General features: G+C 29.4%; 1 protein-coding gene across 3 annotated transcripts in view; it reads right to left on the bottom strand.

Annotated features, from left to right (window-relative positions):
* Positions 1–13: 13 nt before the first annotated feature.
* LOC146995515 (uncharacterized) overlaps positions 14–23,299 on the bottom strand; it is a 47,260-nt gene continuing 23,974 nt past the window's right edge. The window contains exons 1-3 of one of the 3 annotated variants that reach the window (XM_085824244.1): positions 19,567–19,726; positions 7,130–7,314; positions 14–924 (exon numbers count right to left, since the gene is read on the bottom strand). In XM_085824244.1, coding sequence (XP_085680370.1) covers positions 278–924; positions 7,130–7,298 — 816 coding nt within the window. In that variant the 5' untranslated portion in view covers positions 7,299–7,314; positions 19,567–19,726 and the 3' untranslated portion in view covers positions 14–277. Of the gene's footprint in view, positions 925–7,129; positions 7,315–19,566; positions 19,727–23,299 lie in introns of those variants that run through there. The other 2 variants (XM_085824245.1, XM_085824246.1) reach the window with 2 other exon arrangements.

Raw genomic sequence — 23,299 nt, 5'->3', positions numbered from 1 at the left:
TGAAATATTACCATTATTTTCCTGTATAATAGTTTATTTTGCAATTACTGTTTACGTGTTTGTATCAATTATGTAAACAGTTTTTACAACGGATGGGAAACGAAAGTTATTCTTATTGTATACAAAATTAAATTTTGTAATTACATGTAATTACGTAAATTTTCTTTGATGACTATGTTTATTTAGGAGCATGTAATTTTATTCAAAATGAAGAGGAGTTCAAATAATTTTAAAATTTGTTTCTTTCTTTGTAACATCTGCTGTAGAACGCACTTTTTTATTTGTGAAAGATACTTTTAAAGTAGCTTTTCACTTTGTGGTACAAATTGAAAGGGAATCCTCTTTCTCCTCCAACTTCTCCATTGCCGTGATATTCCTCACCAGATTGTTCCTCTCCGATCGCCTCTTCATCTGCTTTTGGAAGTTCTTCTTCTTCAGCCTCTTGAGATTCCTCATCGAATTTAACACCTTCATCCTGTTCCAACACTTCATCTATACCCTCGTCTTTTGAAAACACACCTTGCTCATCGTATGCACTCTTAGGAGCTTCAGCTTCTTCTTCAGCTTCAGCCTCTTCTGCTTCTTCTTCTTCCGCTTTTCCTTCGATTTCTTCTTCAGTTTTCTCTTCTTCTTCGGCTACGTCTTCAGCTTTCGCTTCTTCTTCAGCTTCTGCTTCTTCATCAAGTTTGGCTTCTTCTTCCGCCTCTTGTTCCTCCTCTTCTTCTTCTACAGCTTTATCTTCAGTTTCTGCTGCTTTGTCTTCAATTTCTTCTTCTTCATCATCTAATCCACTTTTTTCTGTGTCTTCTTTTTCATCCGATATTTCCTCTTCTTCCGAATTAATGTCAGATTCTTCTTTTTTCTCCTCTTCACTACCTTCTTCACCTAATTCCTCATCTATATCTGCATCTTGCTCCTCTTTATCTGAAATTGTAATTAGTTTTTTTTAAAAAAAGAAGAAAAGAGTATATAATTTTTCAATTATACTACTAAAATACATTTTGTTTATAAAATCTAATATAAGCATCCTTGAACTTCGTTATTAAGTGATGATGTCATGAAATCTTTTAGTAATTAGTATCCATATTTTAAAACACCCAAAGGAATTCAAAAGCATGAGTTATAATCTGCGATAACACAAAATGAGAAACTATTATTCTATGCAAGTAAACGTGAAAGGAAATTACATACAGGTATGTGTGTGTATACTTCCGCTATTATATGTGTATTAATGTATGTATGTAATAGAATAGAAAACTACCAAAATGCAAGCTGTCTAACATAAAGAAAACACAGATCAAAAACACAAAGCATAAAATTGGAACTCAATTCCGAAACAGAAATGAATTCAACAAAGTAATAATAAATTAATAACAAAATTTGATAATTCTACGATCTTTGCTCCAAAGATCAATTAAGAAAAATATTAATACCATGTTTCAGTTTGAATGAATTGCGAAAGATTATACGAAACAAATAAATTCAATAAAAGTTAATTTTGCATTTTTTAATTAAAAATTTAAAATTAGCTAACAACATTGATTATAATTTACGTACACTGATTATAATTTATATACACAGGTAACATGAGTAAATATATGGAAAAAAAGCAGTATTATTTTCAAATCAAAGTAAATATTTCTGTTTGAAAACTTTTAATTAAACTAATTTAGTATATATGCTACAAATTTAAAACAAATTTAAAAGCAATAACGTGGAATACAAAGAGATAAAATTATTAAATTACCCAAGAATGATAATAAGCAATAGTTAATGAGAAATGAGCAGATCATGATTAATCAATGATAGATTAATCAATCAGTACATAATGAGAAAATGAAACATCAGAGCTAAAGCTTAAAAAGAAATACAATAATGCTAAAGCACTGCAAATATACAAAACTGTAAGCAATATTATATGCTAATGACAAAGGTAAAATATTTTTCGCAAAAAGAAGTTAATTAGATTAGTGGCCAAGTATTATTGGAGAATAAATACAGTTAATAATGTTAATTGTGAAGTCTCTAATCTTATAATAAGTTTATGAGTTTAAAATCTATTTATGTAAGAGTTAAGTTAATTCATGTTTTAAAATTGAATTTGATAAATTAACAATATAATTTATTACAGCATAACATTTTGCTAGATTCTTAAGTTTTTAATATAGTTATAAGTGAAAGATTTTTGACAGAGATACCTGTAGAAATAGGCAATCTAAAGAACAAAAATATTATAGTCACGATTTAACTCTTTAAATCGTAACTATAATATTTTATTCTTTTCAATAATAATTATGACAGTCTGCCTTTCATGTTTTAGTGGAGCTGATCATTCACTTTCCTTTTAAAAGTTTTATTTGTCGTTTGAAAAAGCTTTAATTCCTGAGTAAATTTAATGCCACGCTTTCTTTTTAAAAAAGAAATGTTGTTTACGCAATCGCCTGTTGCTTATTTAGTTACATATGTTTCATGAAAACAGTTACCTATTTCCCTAAGACAGTTACCATGTGTTTGAAACATGTGGTCCGTAAAAACAAAAAAAAGTTTTTTAAAATATTAAATTTTAAAATTTTGCGAAGCAACAGGGAAATTTATGCAGCGGAGTAATATTTTATTCTAAAAACACAGATTACTTTGTTCTATAAAGAAATCTTCTCAAGTACAAGATGCATTCTTTAGAAATTAAAGCATAAAGTCAAATGAAGTTAACCTTGTATTGCAGAAAAAATATTAAATGTATATTTGAGCTCAAAATATAACAACTCCGAGAGACCAGATTTTACAGAGGCTGTTCGCACATTTTTTAGACGATTTTGGTAAGTGGTAATAAAAACTCGTTTGCTGCAAAAGAAGTCAATGTTATCGACTGTGGTTTGAAAGTTTTGTTTTTATTCAAAATGGCGAATTTAACAAAGCAGTGGTTCGAAGGCTACATTTACGCTCTTTCCGAAGAAAAATATGCATACTCCGTTATCCAAAAACGATGTGAGATTCATGGTTTTGTGATATCTAAAGCGTCGATAGGTAATATCATCAACAAGAAAGGAAAACAACGTCAAATTGGAGCCTCAAGTGGAACAAAAACTCCAAACAAGTATCCAAGGAAAAAACGGGCATCTTCGACTATTGCAAAGGTACGTTGTTTAATGTTAAAAGAAAATCCCCCTAGTCAAAGGACAGTTGCGAAATCATTAAAATGCTCGGTGGCCACTGTAAACAAAATGATAAACGTTGATTTAAATCTTAAGAAAGCGAAAAAACGCAATGTACATCGTCTTCTTCCAAAGCATATCGCTCAACGCAGGACACGCTGCAAAATTCTATATGAGAAACAAAAAAAAAAAAAAAATGGAAAACAATTGTCAAGGAAAAATGAAAAACAATTGTCACAATAGATGAAGCATGGGTGTATTTAAATGAGTGTAACAAAGAAAAAGCCATTTATTATCATAAAAGGGGAGAAAAAAATTTAAGTACATGGTTCAAAGAATCGAAAGAAAGTTTTTCTAAGGGATTCATGATTGTTGCTGGTTTTTCTTATAATGGCAAGTTAAAAATAAAGAGAGTGCAAAAAAATGTCAAGATTAACTCCAAATACTGTTAGGAACATATTTCATCGCCAATTGTTCTGAATAAAATACTATCGCTTTACCCACAGTGATCCAATCTGTGAGACTCCATCAGGACAGAGCTAGCAGTCACGCATCAAAATCTACTGTAAATTTCCTAAACGAAATGGAACAAAAAACTGGCATCAAAGCCCTACCCTGCATTGATATCCCTACTAAATCTCCCGATGCTGCATTGATATCCCTACTGCATTGGTATCCCTACCTATGGATTTTTGTGCTTTCGGACTTTCAAAACTGCATTATCCAAACGTTGTCCCCAAACCCTAACAGGAGTCTGGAAAACTGTTCGGGAGGAATGGGATAGAATATTTCTTCTGCCACGTCAAAAGGCATTATTATCCTGGAAATTGCGGTGTCGAAAGATAGTTCAGAATAAGGGATGTCAAATAGAACATTTAAAACACTAGAATTTTATGTAATTTAGTTTACAATATACACAATATACATCGTCTAAAAATGTGTGAACAGCCTCTGTAATTATACTATTAAAAAATCTGATGTCTACACCACATGACTTCCTTGTACGTAATATAAAATTATACGCATTTTTTCCTGCATTTCATTTAAACTTATTTCCTCGAATTTCATTAGAGATATATTTCTCATTCATTTAATTCAGGTTTCATTTCGCGACTAAGAAAGAATCCATAAAAACTCAAAATATCTTCATTAAAAATTGAAAGATATAGAAAAACATAAAACAACAAATACAGTTAAAACAATAAAAAAAATTTTTTTACAATTAAAATTAGATTTTCCACCCAAGAACAAGCAATTCGGCCAGAGGGCAGATTTTTTTCGGTGCATAAAACTAAAAGTTTCCTTTTGGTAACATTTATCAAAAAAGACACTAAAGGTGCAGAAAGACTTAATTCACTATTCTGCTAAATTTCAATTGTATACAAATATGGCTGCTATGGTAAAAAAAATTAGGCTTACCCGCACTTAAAAATCTTTTGAATCGTTGATAATTCTAAATTTATTGCATGCAGATTAACTAAACGCATAAAAACCCTAACCGTAAGATAAGAATAACATAATTCAGTCATTTTTTAAAGCAAAAATTGCGCAATTTACCTATATATAAGAATTTAAAAAAACCGAGCTCATTGAGCCGAGTAACAGAGTGGGTGTATATATATATATATATATATATATATAATTAACAAGCAAGGAAGTAATTACAATACTGAAAGACCAATTTGGTCTAGAAAATTTTTTGCGCAATATGCTGCAAAAATTAAGGAAATGAGAAATTGTAGAGAGCTCGCCAAAAAGTTACCAGGAGCTGTGGCTCCAAGAAAACGTTCAACACATTTTTTAAAAAAAACAATGCCATTGAAGGGTGAAAAATTAGGCTACACGCGAAATAGAATGTAAACACAGTAAAATACTAATCGTTGGAAACTAGTAATGGCAAAAAATACAGTAAAATACCTATCGATGTAATAAGTGAAAAGTAAAAACATATAAAAAAAACAATCGATGGAACTATTTAAAACAAATATAAATATAAATATAAATATAAATATAAAGCGGAAAATGGTAAATTAGCTTAATTCGAAGTCCAATCTGGCTTTTCAAGGGAAATTTATAATTAAACGTCGAACCAAGCTAACTCCATTAGGCGTTTCGCCGAAACAGACAATTGAAACTTTTGCGTTACAAAATTTTTTATTATTTAATTAGATGAATTGTTTTAAAAAAATTTTTAGTCTCAATTCTCTGTTCCAATTTCCCGATGCGTCCGCACAAAATGACACATTAAGGTGTTAAAAGATGTAAATGCAATTACAATATACAGCAATGATTAAGATAAAAATAAATAGCGGTCTGCTGTTAGTCAAAATATACAATAACTTACGGGCTGGACCTGCAAGCTTAAAAAATTAAACATTTATAAATTTTAGAAATCTAAAAATAAAATATAATTATAATATATATATATATATACTTTTGGTGACGCCGATTGCAACCAAAAAGGGAGGCGCGCAACTGCATGTTACAGAAGTCCTATATACAAAATTTCGACGTTCGGAGGCTACTCGTTTTTGAACTATGCGAGATATATACATACATATGTACGTACAGACGCCACGAAAATTTTTGTTCTGAATCCATTTTGAATCAGTTTGTCACACATAAACATCGTTAAATTGCATTCGATAGCGGCCAAAATGGATCTTTTTGTTGAAATAGGATACCCGGAATTTTTCATGATTACAATACTTCCTTTAGTTCGTACAAGGAAGTAAAAAATACATCAAAATGTATTGGTTAATTTTATTACCATAGGTATGATGAGTTGTATTAATAAGTTTAAAAAATTTAATATTGAATAAAATAGGCACAGAAATTAAAAAGGTAAATTTCAAAGTTTTCTTTTATTCAGTATTATTTCTTCACTATGCAAAAGATAAAAATTCCTATGCTGGTAAAATAAAAATTATTTCCCGTTCATAATCAGAAAGTATATTTTGCACGCCTTTGTGCAGGACAGCTGTAAAAAATGCTTAGTTACGGCTTGAACTATTAAACGCTTTACACGATCGTATTCAATTTTGTTTCCCTGATTGATTGATATTAAGTTTTTTGTATTATTTTTTGTATGGTTCAAATCTTAAAATTAATTTTTGACTCCTTCTACTGATTTTGTTTTGTTTTTAAATATTCTGACTTATGTATTTGTGTTGACACTATTAACGTATTTGCGTCAAAACACTGCAAATTTTTTTCAAAATTTGATTCAGATATTTTTTACTCGATTTTGAGTTTTTATCAAAAATCCTTGCTTAACGATGAACCTATGCATCGCAAAGTTTTTATCGTTACACTATTGGATAGATCAAAAATAATTTTCCACATTGCTGTTTCTCGGACTTTTAATACCAATTACCACATTCTGCGGACTTCCTGAAAACTCATTCGGCCTTTCAGCAATTGTTCTGTTGCTAACAATGATAGAGTTTTAAATAAAAAGAGTTAATCATTCACTATTAGCGGGTCAATGATTTTAATTACGATGATAGATAAAAAAATGAATATTTTACTTTTTATTACATTTAATTAAAAAATATAATTTGAGAAATTTCGTTTGAAAACTCGTTTTTGAGTTGTGCGAGATATGTACATAACGTACGTACGTACAGACGCCACGAAAATTTCTCTTCAGAATTCATTTTAAATCAGTGTTTATAACTTTTTTGGGGAAAAAGAGTCCTTTATTCCGGCCTTATGTACGTATGTCAAGCAAAAATATCGTTAAATTGCATTCGATAGCAATCAAAATGAATATTTTCGCGATTATAATACTTCATTTTTACTTCGCACAAGAAAGTAAAAAAAGGAGGAGGAGGAGAAGAAGAAATAGCATTAAATGTTTTATTATTTTTAGGACGTTTTCATTGAATATTTACATGAATTCTGAGTTCCTCCTGAAAAGCGATCGTCTTAGGGTCGAATTAAAGCATGTTTATCATATATATTAGAAGAAATACCTTGCACATCATCTGGAATTTCTTCTTCAAAAGCCACATAATCCACATCATTATCTTCGGGGGAAAAAACCTCGCTAGGCAGATGCGGTCTTGAAGATACTTGTTTCAGGAAACTGGACGACGCCAGAATACAAAAAAACAGCACTTTGAAGTTCGTGATAAACTGCATCTTCCTTCTCGTCCTGCTATTTCAAGAAAAATTAAAAATCAATTTCGTAGAAAATATTTTCAAATTTTAGACTTTTCTAGATGAATATTAATTATTTTATTTAAAATCCGTAATAAATTATAATATCATTAATAAGCATTATGATTTTATTAGGATTACGTAGGCCTGCCGCACACATTAAAATAATCTGTTAGAAATTTAGTTTGCTTAACTAAACTTTCATTAATTTTTTTTCAAACATTAATTTATAATTTAATATGACTTATATAGTGTAATAATAACAGGAACACATTTTAATGTGCATCCATGATCCATTTGACCCGATAGAGGTTGAGTGCTGCCACTTTCGACAGGGATTATTTTTGCCATTTTGGACAGGGACTTTTTGACAGATGGTTGACAGTCCTGCCATTTTTGACAGAATTTGGCAGGCACTGAGTAGTGCTGTATTTTATACATACTATCTCTACAATGTTTTTGGCTTCAGTTTTTTGAAACAAAATGCTTGAAAACAAAGTTTGTGAGTTTCCATTATTCTGTATATACTTCTTTTAACTCTTGATCTCTCCATAAGCTCACAGAATTTCTGGATGTTTTCGTAGAAACAAACTTTCTTAGTCTTTGGATGAGACTGTGTTAAAGTTTTCTGAATTTATGAAACACTATAAAACTATATCAAAATTTCCCTTTAAGGAACAGAAGGCATTTACCAATGTGTAAAATCTGATGAGTAAGGAAATAATTAATAGAGGTAATATTTTTATTTTCATTCGAAACCTTGACAAGAATTCCATTGAAAGAACAACATTCCATGCAAAGAACATTTTCCAGAAGTTGGACTTTTCCTTCTTTGTAGAACTCCACAAGAAGCAAAACTTCTTCTGAATTACTCATTACCGATCAAAGCAGATAACAATATTGCATTTTTTTACGCTTTTGAAAAAGAAGTTTCTCTGACAGAAGCGAATTATCCTTAAAGCCTACATATAATTTATCTTTGGGTTATTAGGTGAATACAAACTTAAGTTACTTGCAATGATTTCTCAAATACTTTGATTACTTTCTGTCGTTTCAATGAAATCTTTATTACTTTTCATTTTGTAACCTTTCAATCCGTAATACTAGATACCATTTGCATAAACTCAAATAAAAAATTTCTATTTATACTCCTTTAGATAATAACATCATATTTTAGGCAAGTTAATGATAATTGCATCTAATTATTATTTAGCATATCTGCCGGGCCTGATTTAAGAGATATCAGCTCTAGGAAGCAATGTGCATTTAAGGGGACAGTGGACGATGATTTCAGCAAAAATCGACCAAAAATTGGGAAATAGAAATTTCATATGATAATATTCTTCGGTTTTAACTCTATCGTCTACAAAAACCTGCTTTTATGTAAAATTATTTTTAAAGAAGTTATAAGCGTTTGAATACGCTTGTTTGCCTTTTTTTTTTTTTTTTTTTTTTTTTTTTTTTTTTTACATTTAAAGGGATATTTAAATGTAAATAAAAAGGTAAACAAACATTTCAGAAACATTATTTTAATTTACGAGACAATATTTTTACTGTTAGTAAGATATAAATGCGTAAGGTTATGAAGACTACAATTTATGCAATTTCGTTTCACGGATGAGTTACCCAGACATTCTAAATACCCAACAGATGTCATATAATTTTTTTGAAAGTGTAGCATTGTTAAAAATATGAAACCTAAATCTCATTCAATGATGAAAAACAAATCAACAGTAAATGTTTTATCCAAAATATAGCCGCTGTATCAATGACTAGCCAGTAATCAGTTTTTAGCATGATGAAAATACAAAACACTAACGAGAGTTCACATAGCTACATTTGGAAGAACTGCCCGAAAGACACATTTGTATTGAAAACAGACTCGAAATAGCTGTTATCACAGCAATTAGTGACTTCAGTGTTGAGTGTTTAAATACTTTACGTATGGAACGTAAAGATATAAATTCATGTTCAATATCTATTGGACAGAGGCAAGATAAATGTCGTATACATCAAAGCAAAAAGAGGAGTTCGACTGGATACAAGAAAAGATGATTTACCAAAAAAACTATGTAAGGTAGGTAAACATAATGAAAATGTAAATGAGGAAGGTGAAATATATGATGCAGGACGTTTTTAAAGTGATTCTTAGTTTTAAAAAAAAAGTATTTGGATGAATTTAGTGAAAGTGTTCGAGAAAATTTCTAAAATAATATTAAGTATTTCTTGCCATTATACTATTTTATTAGAAAAACATTCTTTATGCATACGTAAAATAATGTTAAAATATTTTATATTAAATAAAATTATATATTAGGACATGTTAAGAAGTAAATATTATAGGTAAGCGTAAAAATATTCTTAAAATGTATTTTTTTCACAATGAAATTTTCGCGATTATTACATCTTCAGAATGCTCCATGCGATTTATTTTATGTTCGAAATGACTGTAATTTGTAATTTAGATTCCCATTTACACATGTAACAAAAATTGGTACGCATTTTTGAATGCGAATTCATTAAGGGGATAAAAGTCCAATTAAAGTGTGTTAAAGTGGCAAATTTGTCCAAAATTCAGGTATATGTGAAAGAAATATTAATTAAAAACTAAAATTTTATGCAATTCACTAATTGATACCAAGTTGTGTTTGCAATGCATTTTTAATAAAAATAAAGCAAAAATAACAAGAAACGGAAAAAAATTAAGTCGCATGGAGCATTTTGAAAAAATTTTAAAAATTCAAAAGAAATGTGAAAAAAAATTAAATTGCAATGATCCAGAAATTTTTTTCAAAGATATTTGATATAATTATAGTAAAATATACATGCATGCAAAATTTCATAATTCTATGACAATAATTAAAAAAAGAGTATTTGAACGTCCACTGTCCCCTTAAAGCGCTAAATTGAGTCGAATAATTTCAGCTAGATGTAAGCGTCTGAGTTCTAATCTCAAACAGAAATCAGTGGATGTCAGTTGCTGACTTATGCCAGCTGAATGTTGTTGGTAACTCAGAGGATGAGTTGTTTAGATAGGGGAGAGTAGCTCTTGAATTCAAATAATAGCTGGTGTACAGTCCCGTAAAAGTTAATTTTGATAATATAATAATAAATTTTAATATGAGAATTTCAACCAAAAATTAATATCTATTCAATTTAGATAAAAATATGTATGTTCTTAACTGGCCTTTATTCTCGCAACCGCAAGTCATAAATACAAATGTTTTAAATGACTATGTTTATAGTATTCAAATATTCATGTTTTGGCATTTTTAAATTTAAAATATCAATTTTTAAAAAATTACGGAATCTAACGTTTTATACGCTCCCCGGATCCCTACACTTATTGCGGAAAATTTTGTAACCATTTCGAAATAAATAATAAAATACAAAAAGTAGAACACCCATACGGCAAAAATTCACCGATATATTTCATTTTAAATTTGGAAATGATAATCAGGGGTAGTCACAAACTGAAGGAATTTAATGGGAGACATCAACCTCAAACTACACTAGTTTATTTATTAATCGAACCCTCAAGGCAAAAGGGAAATGATGTCAAATACTCCAAATTTTGAAATAAGTATCTTGGTCAAATTTCGTCGCACGATAGTCAACCTTCTTACTTCTTATGTTTTATAATAGGCATAAAATTTTCTTGAATAGAGGGACTGAGAAAGGTGTAAAAAGTTACATAAGATAAAAAAATATTAAAACGTAAATACTTGAATCATGTAAAAGAATTTTGAAATTAGAAGTATATGTCTATCATCAACGGTTGCGAAACTAGAGGCGGGTACACAGACACAGTGTACAGTGTACAGTCATTTTATTACCTACAATATTTGTAATATTAACCGCTTAACCGAGTAATACCAGAGACATTCTACATGGTTAACTTAAAGTTAATTCAGGAATAATCCGTATTGTACAGTAAAATCTTGCCTAACGTGGGGATTACGTCCTTAACATGTGTGGAAATGGAGATCTGCAAAGTTAACTTTCTATAGAAAAAAGATTAAGAATAGTTCAAATTAAGAAAACATGATAATTTATACAAACTTAAATATCATTATACTTCAAATAGAAAATTGAAACAAATTTTAATTGAAATGATTTCTATTATTGCTTAATAAGTAAGTACATGACACAATTATTTTTTAAATGGCTGGTGATTTTTGCTGAGGACAATGTCTGACGAAGCTCAATACCTATCTAATGTGTTCTATTATTTCTTCATTTGTGTCAATCTCCATTACAAAATGAAACAGTTCTTGCGCCTTTTTTAACAATTCGTTTAACTTCTTGTAGGTTACAGGCTCTTCTTTACTATCATTGCTTTTCTCGTCGGCTGGCATTATAAGACCATCTAATTCTTCATTACGTTCATTCTCGACTAAATCTTTGATTTCTTCTTCCATGTCCGAAAATCCTAAAGCACCCGGTTTGTTTTGCAATTTGTACGATTTCTTTGGCTTCATTTTCAATCGATGAAATCCTTTAACATTGTTAACAAATTCTGGCCAGGGCAGATGACAGCAAGCGTTCATTGTTGATGATTTCAGTTGTTCTGATGCGAGTTTAATCATTTCTATGCATTGTCTTATGTTGAACTACTATATCCAAAATGCCATTCGTGTATCACGCTTTCTTTCGTCTAGTGCTTATTTGTTATAGGTGTCTCACAGTTTCTTAGTCACAAAAAACAGTCTCTTAGTCATTACCCAGCAATCTGTTCAAATTGTAAGAAAAGCCAAAACTATTTCTCACAAATTCTAGTCATCGAGCATCATTTCAAGTTATCAATTCTCATATATTTTACTGAAATTCTGGAGTATAACTCTTTAAATCCTGCATTATATCAGTAATTAAACATTAATATTTGAGTTCGTCCAAAAATAGTTTACATTTTAATATTTATAACCTGTCCATTCAAAATTAATTCGAATGACTACAATACTTGCTATTTATAAAATTCTGCATTAATTGAGTGCAATAATTGAATGCTTACTTGCATTAATTGGGTGATTACTTGCAACTTTCACAAGCTTAACTAATTATTTATTATAAGCCATTTTTAGTATAAGAATTAATACAACCTCTGCTCCCGAAAGAACGTCGTTAAAACCCATTACGAAATGTGAACTTTTAAGACTACTAAAGAATACAAAACTTACGAATGGATTATAACTGTCAAAAAATGTAAAAGGGAAAAAAGTTAAGTATTAAATATTTAAAAAAATTAAATAAATTTAAAAATTTCTCTAAAGAAGTTTTTCTAATTTTCGGGGCTTTTAATTTATGTTATATTACAATACTCAGTTATTTATCACCAAAGCGGCCTAGTAAACTGCAATTTTTCAAAACGCTGCCATTCGACACGACATAAATTATTTAATTTATCTCCCAAATTACAAATGTAGTTGCTCAATAAATGGAGATTTAAAAGCCAGAAATGTACTTCAATAATTTGTACCTTTGCTGCATTTTAAAATATTTTATCTAATTGATATATTTTAAAGCATACATTTGCTTGATGTAATGTATAATATATCTAACTAATAAATATTATGAATATTTGTATCATTATTGTAACCAATTAATCATGCTCCTAACTCAGTATATAACGTAATAAGGTACAGAATAGTCGTTTAATTAATTTTTTTACGTCTTATAAATTTAAGTCCTTTGCAGTATTGTTTAGATTTTCCTTAATTAATTCTTGCCTTTTTATTCTAATAGCAGCTTTTTCGTTTTTCGTATTTCAGATATCGTTGATTCAAAGAGTATATTTACGTATTAGAACTTCTTGGAATACTTTATTGGAATTTAAAAAAAAAAAACTTTTAAACCAATTCAAAAGAAAATTATCCACTGACTGACTAAATAGTTCTGCGACCTAGAAAATGCTTCATTTGTTTACTACTACACGAAAGTAAACTTCACGCATCCAAGGTTAAAAACTCCATGTCCTCCGCATCTTTGCGGCTCGTTTTCTTTTATATACAGTGCAGATTCCACGAACGTGTTTCACATGGCAAAGAACATGTGTAGCATTTAAAGATCAATTCGTCCTTAATTGTTAATTTCCAAAACAAGAACATTAAAAGCTATTTTACGTTCCACAAAGAAAATGTTATTTTTTCCGACAATTGTTGCACTTCTACGATTAACAAAATAAATAAAAGCTACGTAATATGCTCTGATACAATATAAAACAAGATATAAGAAGAATTAAAACATAGGCCTACTTCTATATTAATGATATGGATGCTTGTAATTGCTCGGTTTAGAAAGCGAAAAATAATGTAAAGTAGTTACAGTCTTTGAAATTATACGCAATCATTTTACATTGTACAAGCTAAAATTGCGTGAGCAAAAGTTTTAATGCATCCTCACATTCTATATCATTAGTTTAATCGGGAAAAGGGGGGGAAATATGTCGCTTAATAGTATTGACATGGGTTCACAAAGATTACAAATGAAAGATGTTAAATTATTAGTTGTTCTGCAGTTAGATGCACAAATTCGAAAGAAAGAGAAGATAAAAATTATTTAATTCATTTTCCGCCTGACATAATTAACTATTCTACTTGGTAGAACAAATGACAAAGAACCACAGAAAATCTAAAAAATTTTTTAATAATATGAAAGATTTTTTTTACATCATAGAAATGACATTAGGCTTATGTAAGATAAGTCAATTAATATCTTTATATGCATTCTTGCTAATTTAATTAACATGGACAGACTGCTTCTTACCATTTTCTTAAATTCCATTCTTTTCCCACTGTATGTTTTCATGTACTTTTATTCCCCACCAGCGGCCGAGCGGTAAAGGCTGAACACTGGTAGTTCGGTCCGAGGTTCGAATCCCGCGGACGGGCTGGCTGAATGGGTGTTTTCGTGGTTTTCCCCATGTGTAACGTGTATGCGAGCCAGTTCCCATAGAAAGTCCTCCACGAAGGCATCCCTTCCCTAAGACAGAGAGCCTCAGTGTGCTTTGCCATAATGAAATACACCACACCATGTATTTTTATTCATGAGAAAAGCAATTTACATATTTAAAAACTTTTGTATTTCATCATTTACTTGTTAAATGCAGATCAAAGAACACGCAAATTACTGCATAAATAATAATTCAAGTAGAATGTCTGTTTGCTTGGATTATGGCAAAACCCGCGGAGTTGCTTGATGGAAGTAATACCTTCATGGGAGATTTTAAAGGGAAACTCCCTTGTACTCACATTACGCATGAAGGAAACCGCAAAATTTCATAAGCAACCAGCCTAGTCACAGAGATTTGAACTTGGATGCAAATATCACTGTTTAGCGGTCACTCATACTGGTCAGCGCTTCATGTAAAGGATGGTTACGCATTACATTTCTTATGCAAACATTATATTTTAGCTCAATTTGATTACGATGCCTTTGACATCTATATCAACATAATAGATGCACTTGCGTAATGCTTTTAATTTTAAGCAGAATTTCTTCTTTCTTTTATTAACGCTGATATTTTACATTCTAAGACGTACTACAGTTGAATTCATCTAGCATATAATTTTAGATTTTATAAGTTATACCTTAACGATAGAACATATCAGTTTTATTCATTACGTGTTTTATAAGAAAGATGAGACTCATTTTTAAAGAATTTGTAAATAAAATCATTTAAATTTTGAAATGTCTCAGAATGCATCATTTTTCCGAATTATAGGCAGCACATTGACGGTTACAAGAGTTGCAACATCGTGGAGGAAAGAGTTGCGGAGAAAACAGTGAAAGGAGAAAACAAACACAATCACATCGTGAGAGAAAAAAGCAAGGAGAAAAAAATCGCAATTTTATAACATCGTGGCATAAAACATCGCCGTAGAAAATAAATCGATTTAAAATCTTCGCAGTTTTAATTATCGTCCTAAGTAATATCGTGGTAAAAAATTAAGCACCTATCAATCATACCAACACCATCAAACCAGACACATATTTTCAGACTTTAAGAATTTTAAATGGATGTTCGCATAACGAATAAGGGGAAGAAGGAATGAGGAATAGTTCTACTTATATTTGATTTAGCTTACTAATTTGTTTTTACTGTAAAAGCAAGAAAATTTAAGAATTCAAAAACTGACAATGAATAGAAAATTAACGCTAATAGAATGTAACAGGTGATAGAATTTTCAGCTTTTTTAGTTAACTGTTAAACTATCTAATTCTTAATTATAATGTAATTATAATTAAGAATTATAATTAATAATTATAATATAATTTTCAGCTTTTGTAGTTAACTGTTAAACTAATTATTAATTACAAATTATTAATTAATTAACTATTAATACTAATAATTAAACTGACTAGTTATTTAATTAATCTCATTTATAAATTTGGAATCATAGTAATCTAATTTACAAAATTTGATTAGTAGTATGAACTTGCATTTAAAAGTTTTAAGATCTGAAAATACATGTCTGCGATGCAATATTTTCTGCGATGATGTTTTAAAACTGTGAACGTTTAAAAAAAACCTTATTTTCTACGACGATGTTTTATACCTTGATAATTTAGAACGGCAGCATTTTCTCCTTGCTTTCTTTCTTTCTCTTAATATTTTGTGTAAAGATGTTTTCCACTTGCGTTGTTTTCTCTGAGACGTTTCCGTGCGTAATGTTTTCGGTGGACAGCATTCAGATACTGAAAACAAGACCTAACATGCATTATTTTAAAAACGCTAAAGAAATAATTATTTTAAGGGGTAAAATTAGACACGTACTTAGAAATGCGAATAATATTTGAAATATGGAGGGAAAATTCTAATATCGTTGAAGTCTGTATATAATGCTGAAAGCGGAAAATGTACTGAAACTTAAAGAAGACGACTAATTTTCTGATCATTAGGAATTTCGTGTTCATATTTAAATTCATATATTTTACTAGAACTAGACTTTTTTTCAGTTATTACAATTCTTGTATTGTCAGTTATTACAGTTCTTGTAGTGTGCATCTCTTACATTTATTAAATAGAAAATGAGTTTCAGTAATTGTTCATTTAACAACATGACACAATTCACAATAAGGGAAGGGATTCAAAAGCATTTAAGAAATGGCGATTATTGGCGACATTTGAATATTATTGGAGAACAATATTTTCAGTTACTACTGAAATAAGTTATCGTATTCCTTTATTTCCTTCACAACTTGTAGTAAAATGAATAATTCGACCAAAGTGATACAGTTTTACCTAAACACTAGACCTAACCTAACACTACATTTTTTACTTAAAATTAGGCAAAATTATTTTTTCATGAAGAATCACATACTTTTATAACAGCATGTAGACATAATCATCTTTCGTGATCTTAGAGTTGTTTCAAAAAATAAACTGACTGAATCTTTAGCTAGGGAAGAAAATTTTGAATTCCAAGTTACAAACTAAGGTAAAAATAAACAAATTTAAAATAATTTAAAATAAAAATTTAAAGCCATTAAAATATTGATACTACTGAAATAAATTATTCTATTATTTTCTTCACAACTGTCGTAAAATGAATAATTTGACAAAAGTAACACACTTTTACCTAAACACTACACCTAACCTAAACACTAATTTTTACTTAAATTAGCCAAAATATTTTTATCACAAAGAATTACATACTTTTATAACATCAGTGTACAAATAATCATCTTTTGTGATTTAGAGTTATCTTAAAAATTAAACTGAATGAATCCTTAATTGGGGAAGAAAATTTTCTATTCCAAGTTACAAACTAAGGCAAAAATAAACAAATTTAAAATAACTTAAAATTCAAGGTCATTAAAATATGTTTATAATGTTAATATAGTTAGGCAAAGCAACTGTCTTGTGTTTGGTGTAGATTTTCACCAAGATTTTATTAATTTCGAGGACGAACCGATGCAAATCTCTCTTCGTCAGGAGCAAAGAAATTCTGCAGAGTTGCTTGCTTTGCCTAATTTTACGTTTTACTGTTTACTTTTTCTCTTCTGTCTTGACTTTTGCAACCAACTGACATTTTCGAGAAAGTTATTTTAAATTATATATATACGTCAGATATTATCCAGTTTGGAAAATTAAGAGTTAAAATTTGTCTCCATTTCACAATTTTTTAACTGTCTTTTATACAATTATTTTGATTTCCTAGTTTAATTTTTGCCTCTTTTGTGAAAAAAATGTAGCTCCCCATCCCATTTTCTAAATTTCCAGTACATCATATCAGAAAAATTATCTTTTTATCTATTTTCGTTTATTCTGAAATTTTATTTTAAAATTTTATTCTGAACCTTTAGTTTTATAAATTGCATTTTTAACTTTACCCGTTAATTTTGGTTTGGAAGAAAACTTTTTAATAACCCAAAAGAGACTTTTTGAATCTAAATTGAATTTTGCGTTGATTCAATATAAACGGTGTACCACTTTTCAAATTGTTGCCACCAAATATTATAGTTCGTATTATTTTTTAAGAAGTGATATAATGAAGGATCTGCATGCATGTATGTATGTTCTTCGTATTATGAAAAAGAGCAATCAAATTTCGCCTAACATAGTTCTTCACTCTAACATGTGCACCTGAAGACCGGATTTTGAATTTCGAGTATGTTTCATTATTGATTTCATAAATGTGTCGCTGCGGGCCGGAAATAAAATACTTTTATCTTCCACACGGCAGCATTTTGCTATTCAGTAACGCCTAAGGTACTGTCAAATTTCACCTGGAAGTTTAGTGATTAATAAACTACGCGATTTAAAACCAATAAAATAGTTCTTCAGAAAATTTTTTATACTTGTTAATGCGATTTATTTAGATGAACATGTATTACAAGCATGAGATGTCTAATTAAAAAATTCAATATTTTTATGAAATATTGAATGGAATCATTAAAATTATTGCATACGTTATGATAACACGTTTATTCGGATGGCCTCGGAAGCGCCTGGTTTTTAAAGAAATAATATAGCGAATATAAAAATATGTATGGCAACCAATAACTGTCTATCGGAAATTCTAAAGATATGCTGTTTTTAAATATTTTTTTACTTTACTGTCAAATTGATTTTATGTGGCTAAGCTAAAAAAAATGTGATATTTAATGAATAAATTTAATATATAAAACGTTAATAATAAAAGCAGAAATAAAATTTTGTTAGCTATCTTACTAAGAACACTGAACATAGATATGATGAACTGAGAGAAGACTGAAAAAAATTTATGCCAATACTTAACACGGCATCGTGAATTCTAAAACGTATTGTATCTTCTAAAAATTTTTTAATTTTGGTGTTGAACTATATGTGGCGTTATTTCGAAGAAAACGATGCTTAATAATCAAGCTAAAAGTGAAGCAGGTTAGCAGGAGCGAGTGAAAGAACAAATTGGTAGACTGCAGTCTCAGCGAGAACGTAAAAATCCTTAACAAACCCTTTTGGGCGACCGGTGACACCTGAAATCTTTCCGGTTTTTATTTTCTTTGGGGAAAGGAGTGCCGTGATACTTGGCACCATCTTTTTTTTTCTCCCTCTATTTTCGATTTGCTTCTTTTTTTAACTTAAATTTTAAGTTGCCCCTTTTAATTTTCACTCTTGTATGTTTTGACACGTTTACAAAGCTTATGCAATTTTACCGTTCCCGTAATTTTAGAGTTATTATCTTTCTTTTATTATTATTTTTGAATATTATACATATATTTTCATTCGATTCGCGTTGCGATAGGTTATATCTTAATGATTTCCATTTAAAATTTCTTTCAATTCTTTTTAATTCAAATTTTATATGAACATATTCTCATTTAATTACGTTTATTAAAAAAAAGGAATTTCTTTGATTATTTTCTTTTGCTAGTCATACAGATGTAATTAGAAAACATAGCTCAGTTGATAATTCTTCTGGTTCGTTGAAAAGATAAAGTAATTATCTACTTTATCTTTTTATTATTTATTATTTAATATTTAATCATTATTGTTTTATTTTTGTATTGCTTTACTTATATTTCAGTTTTGTTTTCCAAGTTCTGGCTTTAAATTGCTTTCAAATTGGGCTTCGCTTTTAGATAGTTTAAGAGTCTTGGCGGATATTGATTCTAAATATTGCGTTTCTTTTTTTATACATGTATATAAATTATGAAGACTTTTAAAATCCTGAAATGAGAATTTCTAAAATAAAAAAAATAATTCCTAAAATAAAAGGTATGTTAATTATACCATGATTTTTATACAAATGTAAAATATCATTCTTACCTTCCGTACTCACACGAAGCGGTGAAGTCAATTCAAGATCTTCGAGAAAATACTCAGCAAAATCTTTTTTTAACCTTCTGTTGGGAGATAAAAGCGGGAATCTCAAATATTATCAACTAACACTTTTCTCTCGTTCCGTTCCATGAATGTAACGGAAATCACTGAACCAATTGGAGTCAGCAAAATCGAAAAGAATTCGTCGAAAAGGAAACTTTTATAGATAATTAATCAGGAACAAAAATGTAAAATGAAGGAAACGTTTTGAATAAAGAAAAAAGATTTGCAAAATAAAATTTCAGTTATCGTTTGAATTTAGAATGATAAATGGAACTTTAAAATATATGTCACCAAAAGAGGATACGTATTTAAAAAACGCCTTCGACTTTGCATCAAGTTAAACTCTTAATATACAGCAAAATTGTACTATCCGTCTATGATAGATTTCTTGCACTGTTATTAGGTGCATGAAAAAATTGTTAACAGAAGTAAATAGTTAAACAGTTTAACATACAAAATGCAATTCATCTCTGTTCGAATTTTTAAATTACATCTTTAAAATGTATAATTATATTTACCACATTATCAGTAATTTGAACATGTTAAAGATACTCCGTTAGAATTTATAACGAAGTTGTTTTCCCAAAAATCTTATTCAAGCGCTTGATTGAATTTGTATTTGAAGCAAAAATGGAAACACGCTGCGCATCTGCAAAATCACAGAAAAAAATTTTTAGTCTATTCCAAAGAATATATTAGCCAATAACTAGCAAAAATACCAACTAACATTTTCGATCCTATTTTTCATTAAAATATTCTACACTAATAGGGAAAACACTTGAAGGGAATGCTTTGATTTTATACTGACGATACTTGCTGTTATAGAATCGTTTTTCAAAGAAAGAAAAAAAGCAAGAAGAGTTTTCTTCGCACAAATGCATTTACATTGCAAACAAAATGAAGTCATTATTATTAATCATACCATTGCTCGTCAGATTTCACTCTTACTTCCCACACTTCAAGTTCTCGAAATGGGAATCTCGCTTTTAAGGGGACTCATATACCTTAAAACCCTTAAGATATTCGAACATGTGACTGTTGCAAGAATTTTTATTATTATTATTTATTTTGAAAGCAATTATTTCCAACTTTTTGCAGCTGGCTACATAAAATAGCTGCTTTGGTAACTAGTAACCAGAAAGTTTGTGTTGCCACGAATATTTTTATAATTTAATCTGCTTTGTAAGAAAGTTTTTTATGCGTTCACGTCATGTTTCCACATTGAGCGTATGATATTTTAAAAATGGCTAATGGTGCATACTTGAAATTTGATGGAATTCTTTATATGAGCACTATCTTCTAACTGAACCAAAATTCTGATGAATATTTTAATATTACAAAACTTTATGCACGAAAACATTCCTTTTTTTTAATAAAATACATTTTATAAACTCAACTCTAAATAAAATAAAAGTTTAACACGAAATTCTAAGGATTTTTGGTTCACAGTAGTTTCCAAATAGTATAAAAGACATATGTTGAATATGGAATTAAATTATGCAACAGAATGTTTTAAACTGTGCGCGCAAGGTGGAGACGTGAGTGCATAAAAATTTTTGTCACAAAGAAGATTAAATTATAAAAATATTTGTGGCAACACAAACTTTCTGGTTACTAGTTCAGAAAGCAGCTATATTATGTAATTAGCTGTAAAAATAAATAAGTTATCTCAATTCTAGCAACAATCCCATATTCGAAGATCTTAAGCTTTTTAAGGTGCATGAGTCCTCTTAAAGTCACCATTTTTAGAGACACGAAGCCAGAGAATAAAGAATGCACCAAATTATTTTTACAAAGTAACCCAAATGCTTTGTGAACCTGCAGAGAGTTACATAGTATCAGGAAGATTTAAAGCATCTAACAGGCTAAACAGAAGAAAACTAACAGAAGAAGACTAAACAGAAGAAGACTAAACAGAAGGAAGATTTAAAGCATCTACTACAGTTAGAACTGTAGTAGTAGTAGAACTCAAATATCTAGTTTAATTTGTCATCTAACTGCTTTGATCAATGAGGATTATTACATAAAAACGCGTTTTTCTCCAAACGGGATTTTTTTATACTCGATGTACCTATTCTCAGGAACTACTGCTCACAGGTATCTAAACTTTTTATGGCTTATTTATTAGGTTCCCTAATATTTACTGAAATGAGCTTTTTGTAATAAACACAGAAATATTTTAAATGTTTTTGAAAAGAAAGAAAGAAAAGTGAGAAAAGTGCTAAATTTTACTATGCCTAACAAAATATTCTGTAATTTACTCTAAAATTCAAAATGTTTCAAAAGCTCATTTCAGTATAATCAGATAAGTATACTTTAATTACAAAAAAAAATTTCAAATTTCAAGCTTGTATCTACAGCAAATTTTGAGAAAAGGTACATCGAAAATGCCCAATTTAACATTGTCGGTATAGGGGTTTCTGATACCCCTTAAATCAGAATTCCTTCAAAAGAATTCTAATTTAAAGTGTTTGAAATTTTTAATTTTGAATATTAGTGTGAGTTTTTCATGAAATTCTAGAAAGATACTCATTATTTATAATTCTATTGACAATTTAAGTAATTACAGCTTCAGAATTCTTGTAGCTGGATAAAAAAATGTTATAGTATTTTATGGTAATATATATATATATATATATATATGTACATGAAATTTGCTTAGTTAATTCTAATTGAAAAATATCTGATATGGACACTACATCATATAACGGCCTATTAAGTTATACACACTTTTTGCTGCATTTTATTTAAACTTATTTCCGCGAATTTATTCAGAGATATATTTCTCATTTAATAAATTCAGTTCTCATTTGGCTGCAAGGCGAAAGTACATAAAAATTAAAAATATCTTTATTAAAAATTAAAAACTATGGAAAAACATAAGACACCTCATACAGCTAAAACAATTTTAAAAATATTTTTACAATTCAAATTACAGTTTCTATGCAAAAACAAGGATTTCGGCCAGTGGGCAAGAAGGCAGACGTTGCAGAGCACAAAACTGTTTACTTTTGGTCCCATTCGGCAAAAAGACACTGAAGGTGCAGAAACTGAATTCGCTACTCTGCTGAGTTTGAAATGTAAACGAATATGGCTGTTCCATTAGGATTAGCCGCAATTAAACAATTTTTGAACTGTTGATAATTCTACAACCATTGCATGCAGATTAACTACAGGCATAAAACCTTAACTAGAACATAAACACATAATTCAATAACTTTTAACGCAGAAAAGATGCAAAATTTACCAACGTATAGGAATAAAAATACCGAGCCAAGTAACAGAGTGTGTGTATATATTTTTAGTGCGGCCATTTATAACCAAAAAGGGAGGTGTACAACTGCATGTTGTAGCAGTCCTATATACAAAATTTCAACTTTCTCAGATTACTCTTTTTTGAGTTATGCGAGATACATACGTACGTATGTACAGACGTCACGAAAAAAAAATCTCTTCTGAATCCATTTTAAATCTATTTTACAATGTACATATGTCACTCAAAAACATCTCTAAATTGCGGAGGTCAAAATGGATATTTTCGTTGAAATATGATACCCGATTTTTTTTTATTACAATTACTTCCTTTTCTTCGTACAAGGAAGTAAAAATTTTTCGCTATTACAATACTTCCTTTACTTCGTACAAGGAAGTAAAGATCAGACTTTTAACATATTTT

Source organism: Stegodyphus dumicola, chromosome 9 (genome assembly GCF_044657685.1).
Source record: "Stegodyphus dumicola isolate Sdum_Otavi_A_Nest chromosome 9, ASM4465768v1".
In the NCBI taxonomy this organism is placed as follows: domain Eukaryota; kingdom Metazoa; phylum Arthropoda; class Arachnida; order Araneae; family Eresidae; genus Stegodyphus; species Stegodyphus dumicola.
Note: the sequence above shows the minus strand (reverse complement) of the source record. Positions and strands in the feature narration are given on the sequence as shown.